Source organism: Oryctolagus cuniculus, chromosome 15 (assembly GCF_051225735.1).
Source record: "Oryctolagus cuniculus isolate XC-2025 breed Fujian yellow rabbit chromosome 15, ASM5122573v1, whole genome shotgun sequence".
Classification (NCBI taxonomy): Eukaryota; Metazoa; Chordata; class Mammalia; order Lagomorpha; family Leporidae; genus Oryctolagus; species Oryctolagus cuniculus.
Window position 1 is genome coordinate 41,454,342 of NC_142881.1, and position 24,898 is coordinate 41,479,239.

At 42.8% G+C, this 24,898-nt stretch overlaps 1 protein-coding gene and 1 long non-coding RNA gene across 13 annotated transcripts in view; both read right to left on the minus strand.

Annotated features, from left to right (window-relative positions):
• Nucleotides 1–6,013: 6,013 nt before the first annotated feature.
• LOC127484216 (uncharacterized) lies at nt 6,014–9,155 on the minus strand. 2 transcript variants are annotated; one of them, XR_011382381.2, is made up of 3 exons: nt 8,287–8,913; nt 6,903–7,034; nt 6,014–6,228 (listed from the first exon to the last, which is right to left on the minus strand). It is a non-coding gene; the product is annotated as an uncharacterized LOC127484216 (long non-coding RNA). The 2 variants fall into 2 exon arrangements; XR_016222166.1 differs by lacking the exon at nt 6,903–7,034 and having other exon boundaries at nt 8,287–9,155.
• Nucleotides 9,156–12,021: 2,866 nt separating this feature from the next.
• Nucleotides 12,022–24,898, minus strand: part of STAMBPL1 (STAM binding protein like 1) — a 52,241-nt gene continuing 39,364 nt past the window's right edge. For 9 of the 11 annotated variants that reach the window (XM_070057643.2, XM_002718497.5, XM_089314803.1 and 6 more), the window contains 6 exons: nt 24,086–24,443; nt 22,173–22,297; nt 19,759–19,896; nt 14,774–14,886; nt 14,040–14,139; nt 12,022–12,348 (listed from right to left, as the gene is read on the minus strand). In XM_070057643.2, coding sequence (XP_069913744.2) covers nt 12,292–12,348; nt 14,040–14,139; nt 14,774–14,886; nt 19,759–19,896; nt 22,173–22,297; nt 24,086–24,443 — 891 coding nt within the window. In that variant the 3' untranslated portion in view covers nt 12,022–12,291. The remainder of the gene's footprint in view (nt 12,349–14,039; nt 14,140–14,773; nt 14,887–19,758; nt 19,897–22,172; nt 22,298–24,085; nt 24,444–24,898) is intronic. The other 2 variants (XM_051823929.3, XM_089314806.1) reach the window with 1 other exon arrangement.

A 24,898-nucleotide genomic window follows, 5' to 3' on the forward strand; every position in this document is an offset into this window, starting at 1 on the left:
CACACGCTTATTCTCGGTTTCAGCTATGAGGCCCGTATTTCTTGAAGGATGCGTCACACAGTTCAACTTCACAGAGGACTAATTTTAAATGGAAGATGTATGGGTCGCATACAGTGCCTACGGAGCTAGAACCTCTGGAGCTGAGGCTAGGAAACTGAGTTTAAAACAGATTTCCCCAGTGATTTCTTGTGCACATGAAAATTGGAAAGCCACTGTAATGTGACTAAGGAAATTTTCCAACTGAACATTCATGTTAAGCTAACCAGGGAAAGCCAGTCCACACCCAGGAGAGTTAAAGTCATGGGTCAGCAGACACATTCCTGGGAAAAGATCGCTTCCATAATTAGACAAAAATCACCGGCCACTGCCGTCATCACTACAGGGTTTACTTGAGGTAAAACAGGCTCGCCGAGCTGGTGGGCTTCACATGTACCATCCGGGGGCACAGGCTCAACAGTAAAGGAGTGGGGGGAGCTTGGCCAGGCCTCTGGTGAACACAGGCAAATCCAGTGGCAAGAATCAGGACAACCGGTGCATGCGCATTCGTGCAGTGCTCAGTCCCCGTGAGCCAGCAGCTGCAGTGCGTGAATGCCCTCCCTTCAGCCGGTTCCGATGACTGAGGGCTGGGCTTTCCACAGGTGGCAGAGTCCCCTTGACGAGATTCACAGGGACAGTCACAACCTGTGAGTTGGTGGCCTTCTTGATCCTCTTGTCTCCCCTAACAAGAGCAAACCAGGCTCCAACGGGTGGGACCATCCCTCTGTTATGACCACTGATTTTCCCATAACAGGCATTTGAAACTCTAGAAAATGACACAAGTTTCTAATAACATTAGTTTACATCATGTGGCCTTTGCTGTGATTGCATCATGGGAAGAAGCATTGGAAGTACGTCTCTGTTGCCACTGCGGCACCATTTGTGCAGCCTGAAAATTCTCCTTAGTAGAATTTTAACTCAGAACAGCCTGAATTTCTGATGGTAGAGGAAGGAGGCTGTCTGGGCCAATACACTCAGTCTGCCCAGAAGCCACTGCTGTAGCTGAGCTTATGTGAAAGATGCGACACAAAAGAAGGGAACAGGACAGACATGGTTCTGCATCAGAGTATGATAACCAGATGTTCATGTAATGGTTGTTTCTCAGTGAGCCGGATCAGTTTAGCAATGATTGAACAGTGCTATGAGCTAGAACAGAGAGGTGTGGAGGATGTCAAGGAGAGAAGGCAAGGTTCTGTCCAGACGGAGCTTACCCTCCAGGGAGGAAGCCGACATCAAGCCAATAGGCCTGGAGCACTATAAGGATTTCAGGAGAACTATGTGGGGAGGCTTTTCTAACCTCAGCCAGGGGCTCAAGAGAGGCCTCGCTTGGGAAACTCTAGTGCTGAAGAAGAGGTTGGAAAACTAAGCATTAAGAAGGGGTTGGGAGATGCCGGCGAGGATGTGGAGAAAAGGGGACACTAATCCACTGTTGGTGGGAATGCAAGCTGGTAAAGCCACTATGGAAGACAGTCTGGAGAGTCCTCAGAAACCTGAACATAGCACTACCACAGGACCCAGCCATCCCACTCCTTGGAATATACCCAAATGGAATTAAAGGGGTGAAAAAAGCCATTTGCACCTCAATATTTGTTGCAGCTCAATTCACAATAGCTAAGACATGGAATCAACCTAAATGTCCATCAGTGGATGACTGGATAAAGAAACTATGGGATATGTACTCTATGGAACACTATACAGCAGTAAAAAACAACGAAATCCGGGCATTCACAACAAAATGGAGGAAGCTGGAAAACATCATGCTGAGTGAAATAAGCCAGTCCAAAAGGGATAAATATCACATGTTCTCCCTGATCGATGGCAACTAAACGAGCACCTAAAATGATACCCATTGAAGTGAAATGGACACTATGAGAGACAATGACATGAGCAGCCCTTGTCTAGACTGTTGAGGAAAAACTTACTATTTTGTTCCTTTAGTATTTTTGTTGTTGTTGTTGTTGCTCGGTATGCTCTACACAAGACCACTGGTTGAACTCTGCAATCAATGCACAACCATTCTTAAGCGTTTAAAAATTAATAGGAAATTGATCTCTGTGGAACATGGGAGTGGGAATAAGAGAGGGAGGAGATATATAGGACGGCACATACTCACTCAGACCTACCTCCAATGGTGGATCTGGAAATGTGCCAAGGGATTTCAACTCAATCTTACCAAGGAGGCAGGTACCAAGGCCAGCACACTTGGTAAAGAGACAAATATAAATACACAACTGATCCAAAAGATAGGGTAAGTGTCAAAGAGATTACACAAATAAGACCAGTGTAAGCAAATAATGAAAGATAGAAACAAAAGGGTTGAGAATGATCCTGGGGGGAAGCAGGTCACACAGCAGACTTATAGAATGGCAAATGCCCAAAACAGCACTCCTGCCTCAGAATCAACCCTTGGGACATTCGGATCTGACTAAAAGGTCCATGAGAGTCTCGCAGGCATGGAAAGCCATGACATGGTGGCAAAAAACAATCTAAATGAAGGATCCTGGTGAACAACACTCCAGCAGAAGGATCAGGCCATCAAGGAGAGAGGCGCCTTTCTCTGAAGGGAGGAAGGAACCTCCACTGTGATATGGCCTTGACTAAACAAATTCAGAGTTGGTGAACTCAAGGGGCTTCCATAGCCTAGACAGCTCATAGCAAGAGTCTCGGGTGATTGCTGACGTCATAAATAAGAGTGCCAATTGTTAAATCAACAACAGGAGTCACTGGGTTCATGCTCCCCACGCAGGATCTCTGTCCTTCATATGTTTATCTATGAAACTCAAAAACAACACTACTAGTCGAACAATACCCTATACCTGGTTCGGTTGTGTGAGTGCAACCTGTTGAAATCCCTGCTTAGTATATACTAAGTTGATCTTCGGTATATGAAGGTAACCGAAAATGAAACGTGATGGGGGGGGGAGGGGAGAGGAAGTGGGTGAGGGGAGGGCCACGGGAGGGAGGGAGGTCGGGGGGAAGCCACAACAATGCAAAAGATGCATTTTATATTCTACTTAAAACTATTGGTTGAGCTCTGTAATTAATACACATTTACTCTTAGGTGTTTAATTAATGCTATAACTAGTACTCAAATAGTATTTTACACTTTATGCTTCTGTGTGGGAGCAAAATGTGGTAATCTTTACTTAACATACGCTAAATTGATCTTCTGTATATAAAGATAATTGAAAATTAATTGTGACGTGAAGGGGAAGGGGAGAGGGAGTGGGAGAGGGGAGCGTTGTGGATGGGAGGGAAGACACGGGGGGGGAGGAGGCTATTGTGGTCCAGAAGCTGTACTTTGGAAATTTATGCTCATTAAATAAATTAAAAAAAAAAAATTTACTGGTGTGAAAAAAAAAAAGAAGGGGTTGGGGGAAGGATTAGGAGGACTGAAGTGGGGCATGGAAATTGGCACGTACAAGGGAGTTGTTTGGGCAGAGGTCCAGAAAGTGCTGCACTCTGCATGCAACCAGAAAGAGAACCCCACAGAATCAGACTACACATCTCATAGTCCTGACAAGTGTGGCTGGGAGCAGAACAATTTTCCAGGACAGGATTTGCAACACTGGCTCTGTCTTGAAATGAGACGCCAATTGCAAGCAATGAAAGAAATTGTGAGTGAAATGTCTGATTAATTTGCCACTCTCAAGCACTTGGCCCTTTAGGTTTTCTTCATTCCATGTCAGGGAAAACAATGAACACCGCGAGCTCTCACTCTAATCTATTCATGGCAGCTACAGCTATTCCAGTGTTCCCTCACAGAAGGGCTGCGAGGAATCCACTACGCTGAGAACCGGGGATGAAGCAGGCTACTACATAGTGTAGTTAATGACAACTTTTTAGAGGTTCAGGTATTCTTAAGGCAGATTTACCCTCTTTGGAGAAAAACATGAGTTACTAGACACATCAAACCGAGTGATATATTCTTTGACCTGGTTTATTTCCTTGCACAAATGTCTTTAATTCTGAACTTACACCTCCATCTCTTCACACATCAGTGGTTTCTTCCCCTTTAAGCTATACCTGCACAGGCGACAGCTCCCTAAAAAACTGTCCTAAAATCACTTCATTTCACGCTTCCTTTACAAAATGATATCACCTACTCAAGCAAAAGTACTTTAGGCAGGTAAATTCTATCCTTACAATAACGATGAGCCCTTGATCTTAAAAAAAATAAAAGCCTGAGATTTCAGACGGATGCTCCAGTGTCGGCTTCTCCCTCGTGAATGCAAGGTATGAGTGCACTGGGTCTACTGGAGCACACAGTGGTAGTGTAAAGTGTTCCTGTGGCTTTCACTGGGTGTTCTCTTGTGTGCATTTCTAATCCCATCCTCCGTAGGACTGTCCTTGATGACATCCAATTCTCCTAAACCTGATGCCAGTGAACTTGATGAAGGCCTGTGCCGGGTACCCTGCAACAGTGAGCCTGATAAAAGCGAGCAAGCTCTGGAAGCCTCAGACACATCTTCATCATCACCACCTCTATTTCAGGATTAAAATTCCACCTTGAAAGAATGAAGCTCATCATGGGATGTTCTGTCAAAGCATGATCTCATGTCTACTAGGACGGCTACAGTAAAATAAGTAGAAAAGAAGTACTGGTGGGGCCGGAGCTGTGGCGCAGCAGGTTAACGCCCTGTGGCCTGAAGCGCTGGCGTCCCATATGGGCACCGGTTCTAATCCCGGCAGCTCCTCTTCCAACCCAGCTCTCTGCTATGGCCTGGGAAAGCAGTAGAAGATGGCCCAAGTCCTTGGGCCCCTGCACCCACATGGGAGACCTGGAAGAAGCTCCTGGCTCCTGGCTTCGGATTGGCGCAGCTCCAGCTGCTGCAGCCATCTGGGGAGTGAACCATCAGACGGAAGGCCTCTCTCTCTCTCTCTCTGCCTCTCCTCTCTCTGTGTAACTCTGACTTTCAAATAAATAAATTGTTTTGTTTTTTTTTTTTAAAAAAGAAGTATTGATAAGGTTGTAGAAGAATCAGAACCTTTGTACTTGGCAGGCAGGAACGTAAAATGGTTCAGCTGCTACAGAAAACAGGAGATCCTGCAAAAGGTTAAATACAGTTACCATATGGCCCTGTAATTCCATTTCTAGGTATACATTCAAAAGACTTGAAAACAAATACTAAAATGAGTACGTGTTTATGTTTGTTTATAGCACTCCTATTTATATCCATCAACTGACAAATGGACAAGCACAATGTGATATCTACATGCAATGGAGCATTAGCCATAAAAAAGAATACAGGACTGACACATACTACAACTTGGGAGAATCTTCAAAAACCTATGCTAAGAGAAAGATACCAGACAACATGGGTCACATATTGTGTGATTCCATTTTCATGAAATATCCAGGATACTGTAGATAAATAAATCCATAGTGATAGAATGCAGAGCCATGGCTGTCCAGGGCTAGGAGTAGAGAGAGTGGAACAGGGAGAAAGCGCTTAATGAGTGAAGGATTTTCTTCTGCAGTGATGGACATGTTTTAGAACTAGATAGAAGCTGTGTTTCCAACAACACTGTGGATTTACTACATGCCACCAAACTGTCCATTTTATTTATTTTGCAAAGATTTATTGTATTGGAAAGGCAGAGCAACAGACAGGGAGGGAGAAACAGAGAAAGAGATCTTCCATCCTCTGGTTCATTTCCCAAATGATTGCAGCAGCCAGCTCTGTGTCAGGCTGAAGCCTGGAGCTAGAAACCACATCTTGGTCTCTTCAGTGGGTGGCAGTGGCCCAAGAACTTTGGCCCTCATCACCCAAGGCACAGTCAGCAGGAACGTGGATCAGAAGCCACAATCTGAACAAGCACTCCAATACAGGGTGCTGGAATCCCAAGTGGTTGTTTAACCTGCTGTACTACAACACCGGCCTCATAAATTGTTCATTCTAAAATGATTAATTTTACACTATGTGAATTTTACTTCAACAAATAATGTTTTAAATTAAAAAAATACAAAATAATGCATTGCCCTGGAAATAAGTGCCAAATTTTATTGCTGAAAGGAGTCTTCTAAATCACTTAGTTCACAAATCGTTTCTGTAGGTGAGGTCACTAAATTTCCCACAGGAACAGAGCAGGTATCTTCCAGTTGTTTGTTTTTCTCTCCTTGTTCATTGGCCTTTACATGGGAAGGGAACAGAGTTCAATTTTTGGAGCCATTTGCCAACACATTATCTCCTAGAAAAATACAGAGAGGAAATTTTGAATGTTGTCTTCAGACTCGGGAATATGGATTCACCATTCACTCCACTGGGACATCCAGGACCACCCAATGACTAATCTGAGTAAATAGCTTTGGTTTTTCACTCTCAACTCTTGTTTACCTTAGATTGGTAAACAATTCTGCTTGATGAAGAGGGAAACTCTAATTTTTTCCATTTGGGTTTAGAAGGTCTCATGGCCTGGATAGTGCCGAGCCATTTACTTCCAAAGAAAACTTTCAATAAGGCCAGTCTGCAAGACTCTTAGCCTATCTGCCCTCCCCTAGGGTCCTTCTCTGTTTTTCTCTCATTCTCTGTTCGTCCTACCCCCACTCTGAGTTCTGACAAGCCACAGTGACACACCATGAGGATAATAAACTTCTTTCCTAAATTGTGTTCCCTCTCCTGGATTTCTTCATGTTTTCCATTTCTCTGGCTTTTCTTTGGTTATTCAAACATATTCAGGAATATAGTTTTTACAAATTCCTTTAAATGTAAAAATAGCACTGGGCATTTGGTGCGCAGTTAAGTCTTCATTTGGGACACCTGCATCCCATATTGGAGTGCCTGATTTAAGTCCTGGCTCTGCTTCTGATTCAGCCTCCTGCTAATGTGCACACTTTGGAGACAGCAGGTGATGGCTCAACTAACCGAGTCTCTGCCACCCCCAAAAGAGACTGAAATGGAGCTCTAGGCTCCTGACTTCAGCATAGTCCAGTCTCAGCTGATGCAGGCATTTGAGGACTGAACCAGCAGATGGAGGATCTCTGTATGTCTCTCTGCCTTTTAAATAAAAGGAAAAGAAATAATTAACTATAAAAATATTAGAACATTTATTACATTATAATCATAAAGCAACATTGTCAAAATATGTAACTTTCATTTTAAAAAACCTTTTCTTCCAAGAAGACTGTTCTTCCATAAGTTGAAATGTATTACCTAGTGTGACTTAATCAATTGGCAGTTCTTTTTGAAAATTGTATTTTAATGAATAATTGCTAAAATCTATTTGAAGGTAGTTTCAAAACCAGGTCAGAGAAATACAATAACAACTAATCACATTCTCATATAATAATACAATTAAAAATTTGTATTTATTTATTTGAAGGCAAAGAGAAAGATAGTGAGGCGGGGAGTGGAGAGAGAGGAGAGGGAGAATCTTCCATCTCCTGGTTGACTCCCCAGATCTCTGCAACAGTCAGTGCTACCCCAGATCAAAGCCAAATTCAATCTGGGTCTCCCATGTGAGAGGACGCAAGCATTTACAAAGACCCAAGCACTTGAGCCATTATCTCCTGCGTCCCAGTGTACTCATTAGCAAGGAGCCAGGGAGTGGAGCTGGGACTTGAACCCAGACATTCACACATGCCATGCCAGTGTCCAGGACAGTGTCTTAACCACCCTGCCAAATGCCTGCCCCAGGTACTTTCTTAAATATCATAATCGTGGTATCTAGGGACATGGGTAGCAGAGCCTCTCTATGGTAGTGCAAACAGACAAGCAAGTTTTAGGCACTGCCTTGCTATGAACTATCATTCGTGTGTGGAAGCCTAATCCCCAGAGGGAGGAGGTCATTAGGTTCCTGAGGGAAGAGCCTCCTAGTGGGAACAGTGTCCTTAGAGATGTGAGAGGGACAGTCACTCTCCACCACGTGAGGATGGGGCAAGAAAGTGAGCTGACCACGCTGTCTCCTTGATCATGGACCTGTGAGATATAAATGCTGTGTTGTTCAAGCGGCCCAGTTTACTTTGTTTTTGCAATTACAGCCCAAACTAAGCACTTTTTAAAAAATAATGCCTTCTGGAATATCAGCATGGTGAATTTCTACGTGAATCTCTAGGTGATTTGCCATCAGTATGGTGAACCCCTAAATAACATTTTTGCCAGATGTCTGCAAGAAAAATATGTTCTTGCCTCGTGAGCAGTCCAGATATCAGAAAAGGAAACAGGTTTCTTAAAGGGACAGAGAAGAGGTCTATGCATAGTTGTTATCTCGCAATAACTAACAGGTCAAATTCTTGTAACAAAGGCTTACAAGGTTGTCCTCAACCACTGCAAAATACACAGTGTTTCTCAGGACTCCTCTTCACAGAAGACGTTCTCTTGCCAGGTTTCTCCAAGAAATACCACGGCCAAAACATCTGCTTTCCACATCCGCACCCCTTCAGCTGGATTCGCAACAGAAACTTCCGTGTAAGGTCAGAGTTATAGCAACGAAGTCTTCACACAACTCAAGTGGCTGCAACATGCAATGAACTGGGAGGAAAAAGCTGAACTAATTTTAGGATGGGGCCTCAAAAAAACAGGCCAACTTTCTACAAGCAAAATCCTACTACACAGAAACCAGGAGCAATGGCAGAGGCTGAGAATAATACAAACACTCCGTGTCGCTCTTCTGCAGTTGACAAGGTCTAGGAAGGAGAGAATGATTCCCACCATGCACCAGGACAAGCAAAGCCATTTCCAACTGAGCCTGGGAGGAAAAAGCAGCAACTTCTGTGAGTATCTGCTGAGAACTGCACTAGTTTGTTGGGGCCACCCTAACAGAGCAGCAGACACAGAAATCTGTTTTCTCACTATTATAGAGGCTGGAGGTCTGACATCAAGGTGACGGGCAGTGTCACTCTCTTCTGAGGCCTCTCCTTTCAGCCAGTGCTTGGCCATCTTCTCCCTGTGTCTGCAAATGGCCTTCCCTCCCTGTGTCTATTCCAATCTCTTCTTATAAGGACATCATCACATTGGATTAGGGTCCCTCTAGTGGCCTTATTTTAAGTTAATGATCTCTTTAAATAGTTATATCCTGGGACACTGGGGGTTTAGGGTTTCAACATATTTTTTTTTAGAAGATTTATTTCATTTATTTGAAAGACAGAATTACAGAGAGAGGTAGAGACAGAGAGAGAGGTCTTCCATCCACTGGTTCACTCCCCAGATGACCGCAATGGCTGGAGTTGTGCCGATCTGAAGCCAGGAGCCAGGAGCTTCTTCTGGATCTCCCATGTGGGTGTAAGGGCCCAGGGACTTGGTCCATCTTCTACTACTTTCCCAGGCCATAGCAGAGAGCTTGACTGGAAGAGGAGCAGCTGGGACTAGAATCGGCGCCCATATGGGATGCTGGTGCTTCAGGCCAGGATGTTAACCCACTGCGCCACAGCGCCAGCCCCTCAACATAGGTTTTGAGTTGACACAATTCAACCCATAACAAAAACGTGCCAGATGCCAGGCACTGTACCAACAGAATAGTGTTAAAAACCTGAAAAAGCACAAGCAGTGAACTTTCTTGGCTTTAAGAGGTATGGAAGTGGCAAAGGGGGCTCCAGGACTGACTCACACTTCAAAGGGGAAGCTGTTGCACCTGCTATGACAGACCTCTGTCAGAAGGGTCCCCCGAGAATGTGTTGGTCAAGGACATGCTCAGGTACCTGCAGCCCTCCAGGTTGGCCAGCCTGGGCTCAACTTCCCGGTCAGTCTACTGCTAGATGATGTTTCCACATTTCTGTTGGTTCTAAATTCTCTTGGGAAGTGCTGGATAACTGGGTTTGTATTTAGCCATTAAAAAAATTATATGCTGGGGCCAGCGCTGTGGTGCAGCGGGTTAATGCCCTGGCCTGAAGTGCTAGTATCCCATATGGATGCCGGTTCGAGACCTGGCTGCTCCACTTCCGATCTAGCTCTCTGCTATGGCCTGGGAAAGCAGTAGAAGATGGCCCAAGTCCTTGGGCCCCTGCACCCATGTGTGAGACCCAGAAGAAGCTCCTGGCTCCTGGCTCTAGACTGGCGCAGCTCCGGCTGTTACGGCCAATTGGGGAGTGAACCATCGATGGAAGACCTCCCTCTCTCTTTCTCTGCCTCTCCTCTCTCTGTGTAACTCTGAATTTCAAATAAATAAATAAATCTTTAAAAAATTATATCTTGTTCAAAAATGACCTTCCAAACTTCACCTCCAACTTGAGGTATTGTCTCTCCTTGAAAGGAAGTAAAGTGTCAACTGTACCACCCTTGTTTAGGGGATACAACACACCATTTTAACTTAGAAAGGAGAATTCTCTTCTAATTCACTATTGAAAAGGGAACATAATTAGTTGTGTATACTCACAGCTTCTGTTTCCATTCTCTCTGAAAATCTCAGAAGCTAAATGTTCATGGCTCTCAGCTCAGTCCCTTCTATCTCCAGGTATCACTGAGTATGCACAGTTTTTCCATCAGACACCTCTCGATTTTCATCTAAGAAGATGAAGTTTATTACTGTATCTTGTAACTGCATACAGAAGATCTCACTCAACTCTCACCTAGATGGGAAAACCACTCAGTATACAGCACACTGGAAAGGAGGATGGATTAAATTGGTTTGGCCTCACTAGGGGAAAAATCTGCTGATCCAGGAAGAGATGGTTAGAGAAGGAAACTTAAACAGAAAAGAGGAGAACGCTAGACAAAAGTCAGACCCTAAAGGGACAAGAAGGAAACTGAAAGCTGATCCCAGGACAGCTGATGAAGGAGAGGGCAGCAGCTCAGGACTCCCATGGTGCCCGGGGACAGTTTCTGCCAAGATTCAGGCTGTGCCTACAGCACCACTTCAGTCTTCAGTATCCTGCAGAATATTTCCATATTCTCAGAGTACTCGACAACACCGCTTCCAAGCTTCTCCTCATATATATATATATATATATATATATATATATAATATATATATAAAATATATAAATATATAAAATATATGTATTTTATTTGACAGATAGAGTTAGACAGTGAGAGAGAGAGAGAGAGATAAAGGTCTTCCTACCATTGGTTCACTCCCCAAGTGGCTGCCATGGCCAGCGCTGTGTGGATCCAAAGCCAGGAGCCAGGTGCTTCCTCCTGGTCTCCCATGCAGGTGCAGGGGCCCAAGCACTTGGGCCATCCTCCACTGCCTTCCCTGGCCACAGTAGAGAGCTGGACTGGAAGAGGAGCAACCAGGACTAGACCCCGGTGCCCATATGGGATGCCAGTGACGCAGGCCGAGGATTAACCAAGTGAGCCATGGCACCAGCCCCTCTCCTCTTAAATATTTGATAGTGTCAGATTTCCATTGTCAGGTTGTCCCTACCAGTTCAACTTGTTCACAAGTCCCTATCTTCCTTTCCTTCTGTGATCTGTACCCTTTGCTTCAATGCTTTTACTCTAGGTCCCAGTCACAAGTGCCATTCCAAGACTTAGTAATACCAGAACATTGTAGCTCTGTCACCCTGTTCAGTTGCAAACCTACTATATTCCTCTTCTTTGTGCAGCAACTTCCATACAAATATAAAATTCTTAAGCACTCATTCCAATTACTTTGGCTAAGAATTATCAGTTATTTCCTAGGCTTCATTTCTTTTCCTTGTCCCCTCATTGATTTTCACAATAACAGGCTTTATACTTTTATCTGAGCCTTGTCTTATTCCTCTCTCAATTATCTCTGCTTCTAGTTTTTGTGACTCATCTGCTGCCCCAGGCCCTCTGACACCTGACCCCTGAGTCAAACCCTGCTGTTCCTATGATTCTCTGTGATTCACCGAGCCTGGGGTTTGTCAACACTGAAAGCACAGGATGGACTCCACCCACCGCAGTCACTCCCTCCTCTCACCCAGGAAACTCCTTACCTTCTCACACAGGGAAAGGCTGTAGTAAGAACATCAGAATACCAGTATTCAGAGTTTCTTGCTTGGAAATACATTTTACATGAATGAACAAAAATACAGTGAAACATCTGAAGCTCCTAGACCATATGCAGAGACTTCTCTATCAGTTATATGTTGTTTGCAGCACAATTTATTATCAGGTTGTAGGATTTGGGCACACTGATAGGTACTGATTTTATACCATGTGACCTCTCTTGAGACAGCGAAAGCCCAAAAGCAAACATCAAAATATGCAAGAGCAATAAATATCAAACTTTCTGATCTAAAAGGTATAAATATAAAATAGCAGTCATTTCTGGAAACATCTTAAGAAAATCCAGCAACCACATGTCCATGGGCAGGAGGAGTAGGGTGCTGATGGTGCTTATGTTCAGAACGTATCACCTCAGATCCAACACAATTATTTTGATGTCCTTTACCAGCACATGTTTGCATATCTAGGAAAGAAAAAAAAATGGTTTTACATAATAGTTTAAATATGATTCTCTTTAGGGAGGGAGCGTAGATTTCCTATTATATATTTTTTCTAATTTTAAACAGATTTCTAACCAGCACAAGTGCAGTCACCTTTATTCATTTTCTTTTCTTTTTTTTTTTTAAGATTTATTTTATTTATTTGAAAGTCAGAGTTACACAGAGAGATAGAGCCAGAGAGAGAGAGAGGTCTCTCATCTACTGCTTCACTCCCGAAATGGCGACAACTGCTGGAGCTGAGCTATTCTGAAGCCAGGAGCCAGGAGCTTCTTCCAGGTCTCCCACATGGGTACAGGGGCCCAAGAACTTGGGCCATGGCCATCTTCTATTGCTTTCCCAGGCCATAGCAAAGCACTGGATTGGAAATGGAGTGACTGGGACTTGAACCAGTGCCCTCACGGGACTTTAACCCACTGTACCAGCGCCAACCCCCTTTATTCATTTTCTTTTCTTTCTTTTTTTTTTTTTTTTTTTGACAGGCAGAGTGGACAGTGAGAGAGAGAGACAAAGAGAAAGGTCTCTTCCTTTGCCGTTGGTTCACCCTCCAATGGCCGCCACAGCCGGTGCGCTGCAGCTGGTGCACCGCGCTGATCCGATGACAGGAGCCAGGTGCTTATCCTGGTCTCCCATGGGGTGCAGGGCCCAAGCACTTGGGCCATCCTCCACTGCACTCCCTGGCCACAGCAGAGAGCTGGCCTGGAAGAGGGACAACTGGGACAGAATCCGGTGCCCCCACCAGGACTAGAACCCAGTGTGCCGGCGCCGCAAGGCGGAGGAGTAGCCTAGTGAGCTGCGGCGCCGGCTTCCCTTTATTCATTTTCAACAAGAGAATACTTACTGAGGTTTCCAGGTAACTCCCATTTTAAATAAATTGTAACTTCAAAATATTAATGTTAAAGCCACAGAACCTCCAAGCAAACAGAAAAGGTATAGTTAGGGGCCAGCATTGTGACTCAATGGTTTAAGTCACTGCCTGCAATGCCAGCACCCCATATGAGTGATGGTTCTTCTGGCTGCTCAACTTCTCAGCCAGCTCCCCGCTAATCCTTCTGAAAAGAAAGCAGAAGACACCCAAGTGCTTGGGTGCCTGCCAACCATATGGGAGATCTGGATGGAGTTCCAGGATCCTGGCTTTGGCTTGGCTCTACCCCAGCCATTATAGCTATTTAGGAGTTGAACCAGTGGATGGAAGAACACACATATATACTCTCTCTGTGTAACTCTTTCAAATAAATAAATATTTTTAAAAATGTGGTTAAATGTTTCATTTGGGCTATCAAAACTAATCAAAAAGTATGATTTCAGTTTGCATTGAATCTTTATGAAAAATTAATTCTACTACATCAAGCACAAAGAATTCATGAGATATTCGTTATCATTTTCTCTAATAATTATTTGCTTCTTTGGGCTCTGTAGAAAACTTCAGTACCATATAACTATGTAAGGAGAAAGGTAACTTTATGCACAATCAACTTTACTACAGAAATACTGACATTTCCTTTGAAGTAAAATACTAGTGAGAATGCAGATACTACTCACAAAGAGTTATTAATTTCCTGAGAGTAAAACCCCATGTCAGACTGCTTCTCCTATAAAAGGGAGGGAGGCAGTAAAAAATAAGTATCTACAAGAATAAGTAGCTCTGTCTACTCACACTGAACAGCCTGGGGTCCTTGGTGTGTGGATGAAAGCCCTTCTTTTTACAAGCAGAAACCTCAAGCATGCCAGCATTGGTGAGCCTGAAGATGCCAGTGCTGCATTACAGGGAGAAAGAAGGTGGAGAAATTAAGGGTCACCTGGGCTTCCCAGTGTACACATTCTTCAAATGGGATCAGGAATTCATAAACTAGGGCCTCACAGTGATTTTTATTAAAAACCAATCTTTTGATGACAGGTCTGGAAGACAGAAACCCAAAAGGAAGCATCATCTTGTCTCCAAGCACCTGCAGGACCATAATAGGAAGGAGGCAGCTGAGCTATCATTGACGGACCACAGAGGAGGGGTTGAGACCCCCAGGGGAAATGACATAATTATTTCTAATTTTTCCAATAATGTCAATACTGTGTATAGCAACTGCAAATGTTTACTGAGTGCTTGCTGTGGTGCCAGGCCCTATGCTAAGCACTTATATTATCTAATTTAATGTTCCCATCAACCCAAGATGGACAGGTGTCAAGGAAGAGGATGCTGAGGATCGCAGTGGTCAAAGCATGAAGGTATATATGGCCGCTGGCACCACCCCTCTCCTTTTCTCAAGGACATCCTGTGCCTGCTGACCCAAGTGCTACAACCCAGTATATGGATGGGCGCTCATGAACCCTGCAAGGCTCATGAAGCCTTCCTTGGACCACCCTCCCCCAACCAACACCACCAACAGCTACACTTACTCATTATGCTTTGGTGAACAGACGATGGCAATAGCCTCTGGCAACATAAGCTGATAGGAACAGTGAGTGTGAAGATCAACGCTGGATAAGAATGCAGTTTGGGTGGGATGTGTCTACAGAGAGAAAAGCGCACACTCTTACTAGGGTAGCTGAGACTTAGCCAAGGACACAGTTCATTTTAAGACAAACGCCTATTTGTTTTTTTTTTCTTTTACCATCACTCATCATGGTTAAATAATGATTTAAAAAAATATTTTGCTGCCATATTCCTTCCCTTTATGCATTTCCATTTGCGTCTTTGAATAACTATGACTGGAGAAGAGGTTCCTAGAAGCTTCACTGTACTTTCTTCTTGTTGCAAAATAAAGAACCGGAAACTGATTTGCCACAGACTTTAAACAGATGTTCATTTAATCATAACAACACATCTATGTGATACTAAGTTTATGATCTCAGCTTTACATCCAAGGATGCATGGTCAGACAGCTGATAAGGAGCAGAGGTCTGATTTGAAACCTGGAATGGAGATACCCATATACAAAACCATAGACAGGAAAATCAAGTTGTCACTAAATACATCACATCATTGCGTACCCTTCTGTGGACTGTCATTCATCATAAATGGGAAAAAACGAGTCTCTTGAGTTGTTGAAGGTGTGTGGAACTCATCTTGCACAGTAACTAAATGATCACATGCTGAGCAAGATTGGGGAGATTATCAATGAAATGAAATCTTTCAAGTTTCTGGCTACATACAACCTTGTTTAGGAGAGGTAAATTAGAAGTTCAAATTGAACAAGAAAACTGCATGCATATAGAGTGAATCAAAAATTCACATTAAACCTTAAATGGCGATGTGGCTGTTTTAACCATGAAACAAAGATCATTGTTACAGTCTGGATCCCAGCTCCATTACTCACTAGTTATGTGACATTGAAATTATTTAACATTTTCTTGCCCATTTCATTGTTTGTAAAACAGGCATAATAATCATTTTCTTCATGGGATTGTTAAGAAGATTAAATGGGACAATTCATGCAAAATTCTCAGAACAGCACCTAAGGAATCAGTCATTAGCTGTTTTTCTTGCTGTTGTTATTTTACTATTATCATTATTAACTAAAAGGCATAACAGGAAAATGCCTTTACACACATTTGTGGTTGTTGGAGAAATGTAACTGGTTTCTAGTTCCTTTAACAGAACAAAGCCAACATTAGCTGATTACTTACAGAAAGACATATGTTCTGCTATGAAAAAATAATTCTTGGTCTATAAAGACTTACATCAACAGAAGAATGGAAATTATCCTAACTTTGAAAGCCCAAATCTTTAGTAGGGGTGCAGGTAGAAGTGTCTGACAGCCTGTTGTCTCTCACAGAATATACACTCTTAGTAAAACAGAGCTTTCCATGTCTTGCTGAGAACGTACATTTTCAAAGGAACCACAGTACTGTGGAGGCAGCAAGCAGGTTGTCAAATAGACAAATCTCTCTGCTGTCAATTTATTGCAGACTGAATGCACACTGCATGATCTGAGCCTTGCATTTCTACCAAGAGAAATCACTTCCATTCTGATGAGGATAGCTTTCTGGCACTCCTCACTCCGGAAATAACGACGACGATGATGATGATGACGACGATGACGACGACGACGACGACAACAACGTTAGATACCACTGACTGCAACTGAATAATGGATCAGACACTGAACTAAATCACTTTATGTGAATTTTATCATTGAAGTCTCACAACAACAAGATGACCTTGGAGGTATTACACCCTCATCTACAGATGAGAAAACACAAGTAGGCAGGAAGGAGAATAAGTCATTTGCTGAAGCTCATACAGCAAGTCACACCAAGAAGCTTAAATTCAAATCCAGGTCTCTGATTTGATTCAGATCTTCTTCCCTATGATTAACTCAACTCTAAATGTAGCAGCTCTGGAATTCGTTGCTATTATTATGCTCAATTAAAAAATCACCTCTAAAACTCATTATAACCATTGAAATGTTAAGCTTGTTTTATTTTCATTGAATCATAACAATTTTATACAATGAAGTAAATTCAGCAGAAAGCAAGTCCTGGGATTCTAAAATTATGTCAAAATTGTTATTTAAATAAATTCATTATTTCATGCATTTTATATACAGAAGGTCATTAAGGAAAACTAGTTTCTAATTTGGGAAATGTTTTATAAGATAAAGTAACACTGACTTATCAAGCAGCTGTGTAATTTCCGGAGCTGTCATTCTTAGTTTATGTTACCACATCTTTGATATAATTTGTTTTGCTTTAAAAGATATTCTTGTGGGGCCGGTATTGTGGCAGAATAAGCTGCTACCTGCAATACCAGCATCCCATATAGGTGCCAGTTTGAGTCCCGGTTGCTCCACTTCTGATCCAGTTCCTTGCTATTGTGCCTGGGAAAGCAGTGCAGGATGGCCCTTAGGTCCCTGCCAACCATGTGGGAAACCCAGATGGAGTTTCAGGCTTCTGGCTTTGGCCTGGCCCACCCTAGGGCTATTGCAGCCATCTAGGGAATGAACCAGCTGATGGAAGATATTTGTCTCTCTTTCTCTCCCTCTCTCTCTAATTCTACCTTTCAAAAAAATAAAGTAAATCTTTTTAAAACATATATTCTTGTTACAGGTCCCATGTTAAGCTAAATAATGCCTTTAACATACAGCAATTTTGAAACATACAGTAAGGCATATTGTTTACTGTTAGGTAAAGCAAATATTCATATCAATAGTTTAGAAAACTTCATTATACATGTAAATAATTTTTTGCATTTGAGAGGCAGTTTATACTTTTCAAAGGGCTTTCACACTTGTTATCTTGTTTACTGCTCACAAATCCTGGGAGGAGGGAAGACATTCATTAGCCTCACTCAGTGAGGTAAAATGAAAACAAGGTTAGGAATCCCAAGAGCACAATACTCTTAAAATACATGATACCAAATGCTGTGTGTGTGTGTGTGTGTGTGCACTCTGCTTCTATCCAATGCTTCTCCATTAAGCATTTATCATTCTCTGGGAGCTCTCAGAGTCCCCAGCATACGCCCTGAAAATCCTGGCCTGCATCCCATGTGGGATGACATCAATATTTGCTATGGCGTGTCAGTGTTACCTCCAAAATTCATGTTGATGTATGCTCCACAATGTTACAGTATTTAGAGGTATGGCATTTCAGTGGTAATTAAACTGTGAGAGCTCCACCCCATGAATGGGATTAGTACTCTTATAAAAGAGCTCAAGGTTAAAGGGGGTGCATGCCCTCTTGCCTCTCTGCCTTCTGCCAGGTAAAACACAGCAACACAGCACCATTTTGGAAGCAGAGAGCAACCCTCACTGGATACCAATCCCATTGCTGGCATCTTTGACTTACCAACTCCAGAAGAGTAAGAAATGCATTTCCATTCTTTACTACATTATCTAATGTCAGATATTTTATTAAAGAAGCACAAATGGGCCGACATCAACCTGGGTCCAACTGTATGAGATCAAATAGAAAATGTGTGCCCCAGATAGACTGAACCATTATAGGAAAAGTAGACCTTCATCACTAACAACAAAGCTGCAACTTTCCCGAGTCCCTAGAAAAACGGGTTAAGAAATTTGAACCTATCTCATTTAACATTCACTATCATAAGAAGTCTATTATTACAGTTCTCACTTCCTAGATGATAAAGTTGATGTTCAGTTTAATTTTAAATCTTGTTAATGTTCCTACAGCAAATTCTTGGCCTAGCCAAGAGGTAAACTGGTGTCTGACTTGTAAGCCCTTTTCTGCCCCTGTGATGTGTTGTTGGAACCAACTCTTTTTTTTTTTATTTGAAAGATGGAGTTACAGAGAGAGGTAGAGACAGAGAGAGGTCTTCCATCCACTGGTTCACTCCCCAGATGGCCACAATGGCCGGAGCTGCACCGATCCAAAGACAGGAGCCAGGAGCTTCCTCCGGGTATCCCACGTGGGTGCAGAGGCCCAAGGACTTGGGCCATCTCCCACTGCTATCCCAGGCCATAGCTGAGAGCTGGATTGGAAGAAGAGCAGCCAGGACGAGAACCAGGGTCCATATGGGATGCCGGCACTTCAGGCCAGGGCTTTAACCCGTTATGCCACAGCACCAGCTGGAACCAACTCTGTAGCGCTATCCCATTCCCCTACATTGCTACCTTTTATGCAATGATATATGTATAATCTTTGGCCTTCAGGGGTGAAGCAGGTTATGTATGCTATTAGTATACACAGACAGCTGTTTAAAAGAAACATCTTCGGGGGCAGCACTGTGATGCGGCTGGTTAAGCTGCCACTTGTGATACTAGATCCCGTATCCAAGTGCTGGTGCAAGTTCCAGTTGCTCTGTTTGTGATCAGCTTCCTTCTATGTGCCTGGGAATGCAGCAGAAGGTGGCCCAAGTGCACGTACACCAGCTCCTGCCACCCAAGTGAGAAACCAGGGTCGAGTTCCTGGCTCCTGGCCTCGTCCAGATCTGGTTGTTGAAGGTATTTGGGGAGTGAACCAGAAGATAGGAAATCTCTCTCAATTTCTGTCTTTCCATCTCTCTCCCTCTCTCTGTCACTTCACCTTTCAAATAAATAAAATTTAAAAAAAGAAACATCTTCAGAAATTTCTTTAAAAATCTTAATTAGACTTACAGTAAAGGGAAAGAGGACCTTAATATAGTAAAATCAGTAACATCTGTCCAAGCCTCCAGCAGACTATGTAAAATCATCCACATAATTTTCAAATGCTTCTCTTAGCTTTGTATGGTACTAAGAAAGCATAAGATATGCCTCTACAAACTCAAATCTGTCCGATTTAGACACTGCCTAACATTGAAGTAAATGCTTTAATGTGATTACACTTAGGACACTTGAAAAAGTTAAAAACAAGAAATTATTTAAAGTAAGCTAAATTTCTTCAAAGAGGAAAAAAGCACATGTACAAAAATCACCTGAAACCCAAAAGGTCAAACGTACATGGATCCATCCCAGAGTGAGAAGGTCGTACTGATCCTGAACACTGAATAATTCTTCGACATTCTCCATGTCGCAATAGTCTGGCCCTGCAGACTGCTTTGGCACAATTACATGTGTAATCGTAAATTCATTATGTGTCTAAAAACAAACAGCAGAAAGAACAGGAAACATACAACAGGGGGGAAAAATGAAGTTCAATGTTTTACTACAAGACTGACAGTAGCCCAACCACACTCATTATCATCACTCCCCACCCCCACACACACCCATCACAGTTCAATATCATTTTATTCAACACTAACATCTCAAATATAAAAAGGTATTATTTGTCAAATATTTGAGAATCAATTGTTTGGAGCTTGAAACCTATCTTTCAAAAGAAATCCAATCATAAATAGGAATTAGAATCTGTAGGGGGAGAGATGGAACTTTAGTTAACAAATAAAGCCATGACATATTAGATCTATAATGGAAAAGAGGCGAACGAAACCGCAGCCATTGCTTGGGAAGGAGAGAGAGTCATTAAATAATTCTGTGGTGAGGCCAGCGATGTGGCACAGCAGGTTAAGCCTTCGGCTGTGGAACCAACATCCCATATAGGTGCTAGTTTGTCCTGGCTGCTCCACTTCCGATCCAGCTCCCTGCAAATGGCCTGGGAAAGCAGCAGAAGACAGCTCAAGTGCTTGGGCCCCTGCACCCACATGGGAGACCTGGAAGAATCTCCTGGATCCTGGCTTCGGAATGGCCCAGCTCCGGCCATTGTAGCCATCTGGGGAGTGAACTAGTGGATGGAAGATCTCTGTCTCTCCCTCTCTCTGCCTATAACTCTGCCTCTCAAATAAATAAATAAATAAATAAATAACACTTTTTTAAAAAAAATTGTGTGGTGCTACTGAAGGGCATCTGTAAGGGTTGTGGAGGTTGATGATCTTGTTTTCATTAATTATATTTAATTTCACTTCAACTCTTAATTAACTTTCTTCTAATATGAGAAGAATTCACTAGGCTCTTCCACAATGCAGATAATGTTTAGTGTCTGCAACCAGATAGAGAAAGGAAAATCAAATTACTCCACTGACATAAAAGATAAGAACTGAAGGGAAGAGGACTGTAAAGTGATCTTCAGTGAGAGGTTAGGGTGAAGCAGTCTTCCCCCAGGACAGGCTCGCCTTGCCCGCCCTGCCCCACACCATCCTCTCTCCAGCCCCAGGGACTTCCTGCAAACAGAGCACTGCTCCTTACGCCTCGAGGGCAACTCTTCCTTCCATCCTCCTCTCTTTCAGGCTGCTTTATGTGTTCTTCAGGCCTAACTTAAACACCAGTTCTCAGGGAACTTCTGGCCCCTTCTAGCCCCCACCCTCAGACCTGGTTAGGCTTCCCAGTTACACATTCCCATGATACCTTGTACTTCCAGTGAGAGCACTCAGATAAACTTACAATTAACCTGTCTGGTTCTGGAAAAGACAAGCACCAGGTAAGCACCATCTGGCAAGGACTAGGGCTGTTGCAGGCGACGGAATGCCAACACCCAGCACAGTGCCCACGCATGCTCAGTGAATGCTTGTCTGATGAATAACGGGATCAGACTAAATCTGCCCTATGAGGTGGGGGAGGAAGCGTCAACAGCACACTGACTCCTGTAGGGCATTGAAGGTGACTGAAGGGGGAACCATTTTCCTACACCTGTCACCTCTCTCTTGAAGGGGAGATGGTGATGAAATGCTGGAATACAACAGCAGGTGTAATGAATAAAACATATTGTTCAAGCGAAATGTTGAGGACTGAAAATGTGCCTGGACTCTGAAAAACAGATACCCAAAAAGACCTTGAGAGGGCACCTCCAAAGAAACACAGTCATCTGCTTCAGGGAGGAAATTGCATGAATCTTCTGCCTTTGACCTCTATCTTTCATACTACACTTCTGATGTCATCTTCCATAATTAACTGTGATCTGTGCTTACAGATTTTAGTTTACTGAGATATTGCTTTACCCTAAAGAAAACAACAAAACCCTAGTTTTATTGCATGGGATATCTGAAAAGGGATGGTAAGATGATACTTGTCACAGGTAAAAATAGGCAGGAAGTTAGTTATAGGAATGTCTGTGAAACTAACAATTACAACAGCACTTGATTTAGCAAAACAGAGGGATTTAAAAAGAAGATCTGTAATTTACCATTTTTCTAAACAAAGATGTAATCTATTGTTTGATTGACTCTTTAAAACAAATTTTTATAATGTCCTTGAAATTTTGCAAATCCCTTTTAGAGGAATAATTCTGTTCATTGTGACCATAATTTTATTAATCTATGTAAAATTAATTTCAGGATATTTGTAACTCTCAGCATGCTTTTCTTCCACTTGGTCTATCACAAGAAAGCTAATGCTCTTAAGACAGATGAAAAGGCCCATACCAGCTTTCCACAGAGGATGCCGCAGGTTTCTATGCCTCGCATGGTATTGGATTCTGCCAGCTGCAGAAATTTATGGCAAAGATCTCTTGATAAAACTACACATCGCAGCCCTTCAACGACTAAATCTAAGAAACAGAGAAAGGAGAAGACAGAAAATAAACTTTATAGCCTCTCTATAAAAACTGTTTTCAGCAGGCAATTGCAGTTAGATATAAATTCTTAACATGAAATCATAAAGAGGATAAAAACACATTTTGTGGAGTGGGAGTCCGATGCAGCAGTTAGGACACCTGTGTCCTGTATCAGGGTGCCTGGGTTCAAGCACCGGCTCTGGCTTCTGATTCCAGCTTCCTGCTAATGCACACCCTGGGAGGCAGCAGGTGAAGGCTTAAGTACCTGGGTCCCTGCCATCCACATGTGAGACCTGGAATGAATTCCTGGCTCCTGCTTTGGTCTGGCTCAAGCATGGCTACTGCAGGCATTTAGGGAATGATCCAGCCCATCAGAGCTCTCTGTGTGTTTCTTTTCCGCTCAAATAAACTAAATAAATAATTTTTCAAAAATATATTTTGTACAATTATTTCATAAAGAAACTAGAAAATGCAAGCATGCTTATGTTTGTACCTTGCATCAACTATTTACATGTGTGTGTATGCTTTCTTTTGTCATGAAGCAAATATACTCTTAAATATATAGGCTTACAGAATGCATTTCATATCCAGGAAAACATGGGGTATTCTTTATTGATTCTACCATTGTTACTTTTATCATTATGAAAGTCGGTGGCCAGCATAAAAAAGCACAAAAGTTTTTGGAAATAAGAAGTAACTTATAAAATGGCTACTCAATGTAACTGTTTTAAAATAAATGAGAACACAAATTCCATCTGACAGTGTCTGGCAGGAATAAACCCCTTTTTGATCTAAGAAACTTACCAGCACTAATCCAGCAACAACACTGAGGAGCATAACTAGTGTATAAGATTCTCTCAGTCCAAGATAACGCTAAATACACTGAGCATAAACCTTTTATTGCTGGGCAAAGGTCTGGACAATTTTCTCAACATCTCTCAGCTCCAGGGTAAGTATTCACCTTTAAGATCTACGTGTTTCTTGGTTAAAACACATGTAAGAAGAGCAAAGTAAAGTTGCTTGGCATTCTTCTCATTCAAAATCTCTATTGAGTGACAAAATACAGTTCTATTTATTATAGGGTCTCTGCACTAGCAGAGACAAATCATACTTCCTGAATGTTAAGGTTGTATGAAGGGATTCAAAATGTTCATGGAAAAATGCAATTAAAAGTATGAGTTAGGATGGACACTAGGTAGAGTAGTGAAGTCACCACTTGAGATGCCAGCATCATTATGGCAGAGTGCCTGGCTCAAGTCTCAACTACTCCACTTCCAATCAGTGTCCTGCTAATGTGCAGCCTAGGAGGCAGCAGATGATGGATGAAATACTTGGATCTCTGCCACCCACATGAGAACCCTGGACTGAGTTCTGGGCTCCCAGCTTTGGCCTGGTCCAGTTCTGGCTGTTCTGGGCATTTGGAAAGGGAGCCAGAAGATGGAAAAATCTCTCTCTCTCTTTCTCTTCTTTCTCTTTTCTGCCTTTCAAATCAAACAAGAAATGTTGAGCGTATTCTATGCAGAAAATTGACATAAAAGTATAGTTTTTCAAAATATGTTTTTTTCCATGTATTATGAAAAAAATTGCCCCAAAATAAACCTCGTGGGGTGCCTTCATTTACAGTTATAGCCAGAGTCCAGGAAGGGTAGCTCTGCGGTTCACACCATGTGTAAGGCAGGGGTCTTCAACAGTTAACAATGGAATGAGGAAAGCTGTGATGCTACAGAAAGACCCTCCCATCAGATGGGCCAGAGTCCTGCAGGGGTGCATGCCATCACTTACTCTGCACGGCACTTAGAGTAGCAGCTGGCTTTAAGGCCCGGTTCACTGGAGGAGAGTGGCTAGCAATACTGGTTGCATCGCTTTTATTCGGCTGATCTGCAAATATGTTCAGCAAGGAACTGTTCTGGTGCGTGGAAAAGCAGGACAAAGCACTCCCATCAATCTGCTCTGACAGCGCCGGGCTCTCCTGGCTTCGCATCTGACCCCGGGCTAACTCTTGCTTCTTGAGCTGATCTTCAAAAAACAGAAACTGCTCCGATTCCAGCTGCTGCTGGCGCATCTGAGCAATCCGCTTCCTCTCCGCCTCTATCAATCTCTGATGCTCCAGTTTTTTGAGAATTTCAGCTTTGTATTTGTTCTAAAAAATGTGATTGCCAGAAGAAAAGGTTAGTTTCCAAGGCAAACATGTCAAACTGGAATCAGATACTTTCAGTCTTCCAGCAGACAGACGGACAGATACTGCAATACGCCCACAGGGACACTCATCAAACAGCATGGAAAATACACAGCACTGCAGCAAAACACCCTTCATCTGATTAAGACAGCAGTTCCAAGTCTCCCCATGTTAAACCAGAGAAAGACAGGGCAGTCAGGTTCCCTCCATTCCTCCTGCATTTCTAAATGTTAGAAAATCACAGTCAGAGTGGCTGACCAGACCACATGGATCAAACTATCTCACCTGCCCACTACACCGTCCAATACAGTAGCCACATGTGGCTGTTTACATTTAGATGAATTAAAATTAAATAAAATCAGATGTTCAGTTCCTCAACCAGTACTTACATGTAGCAATGCTGCTATATTGGAAAGGGC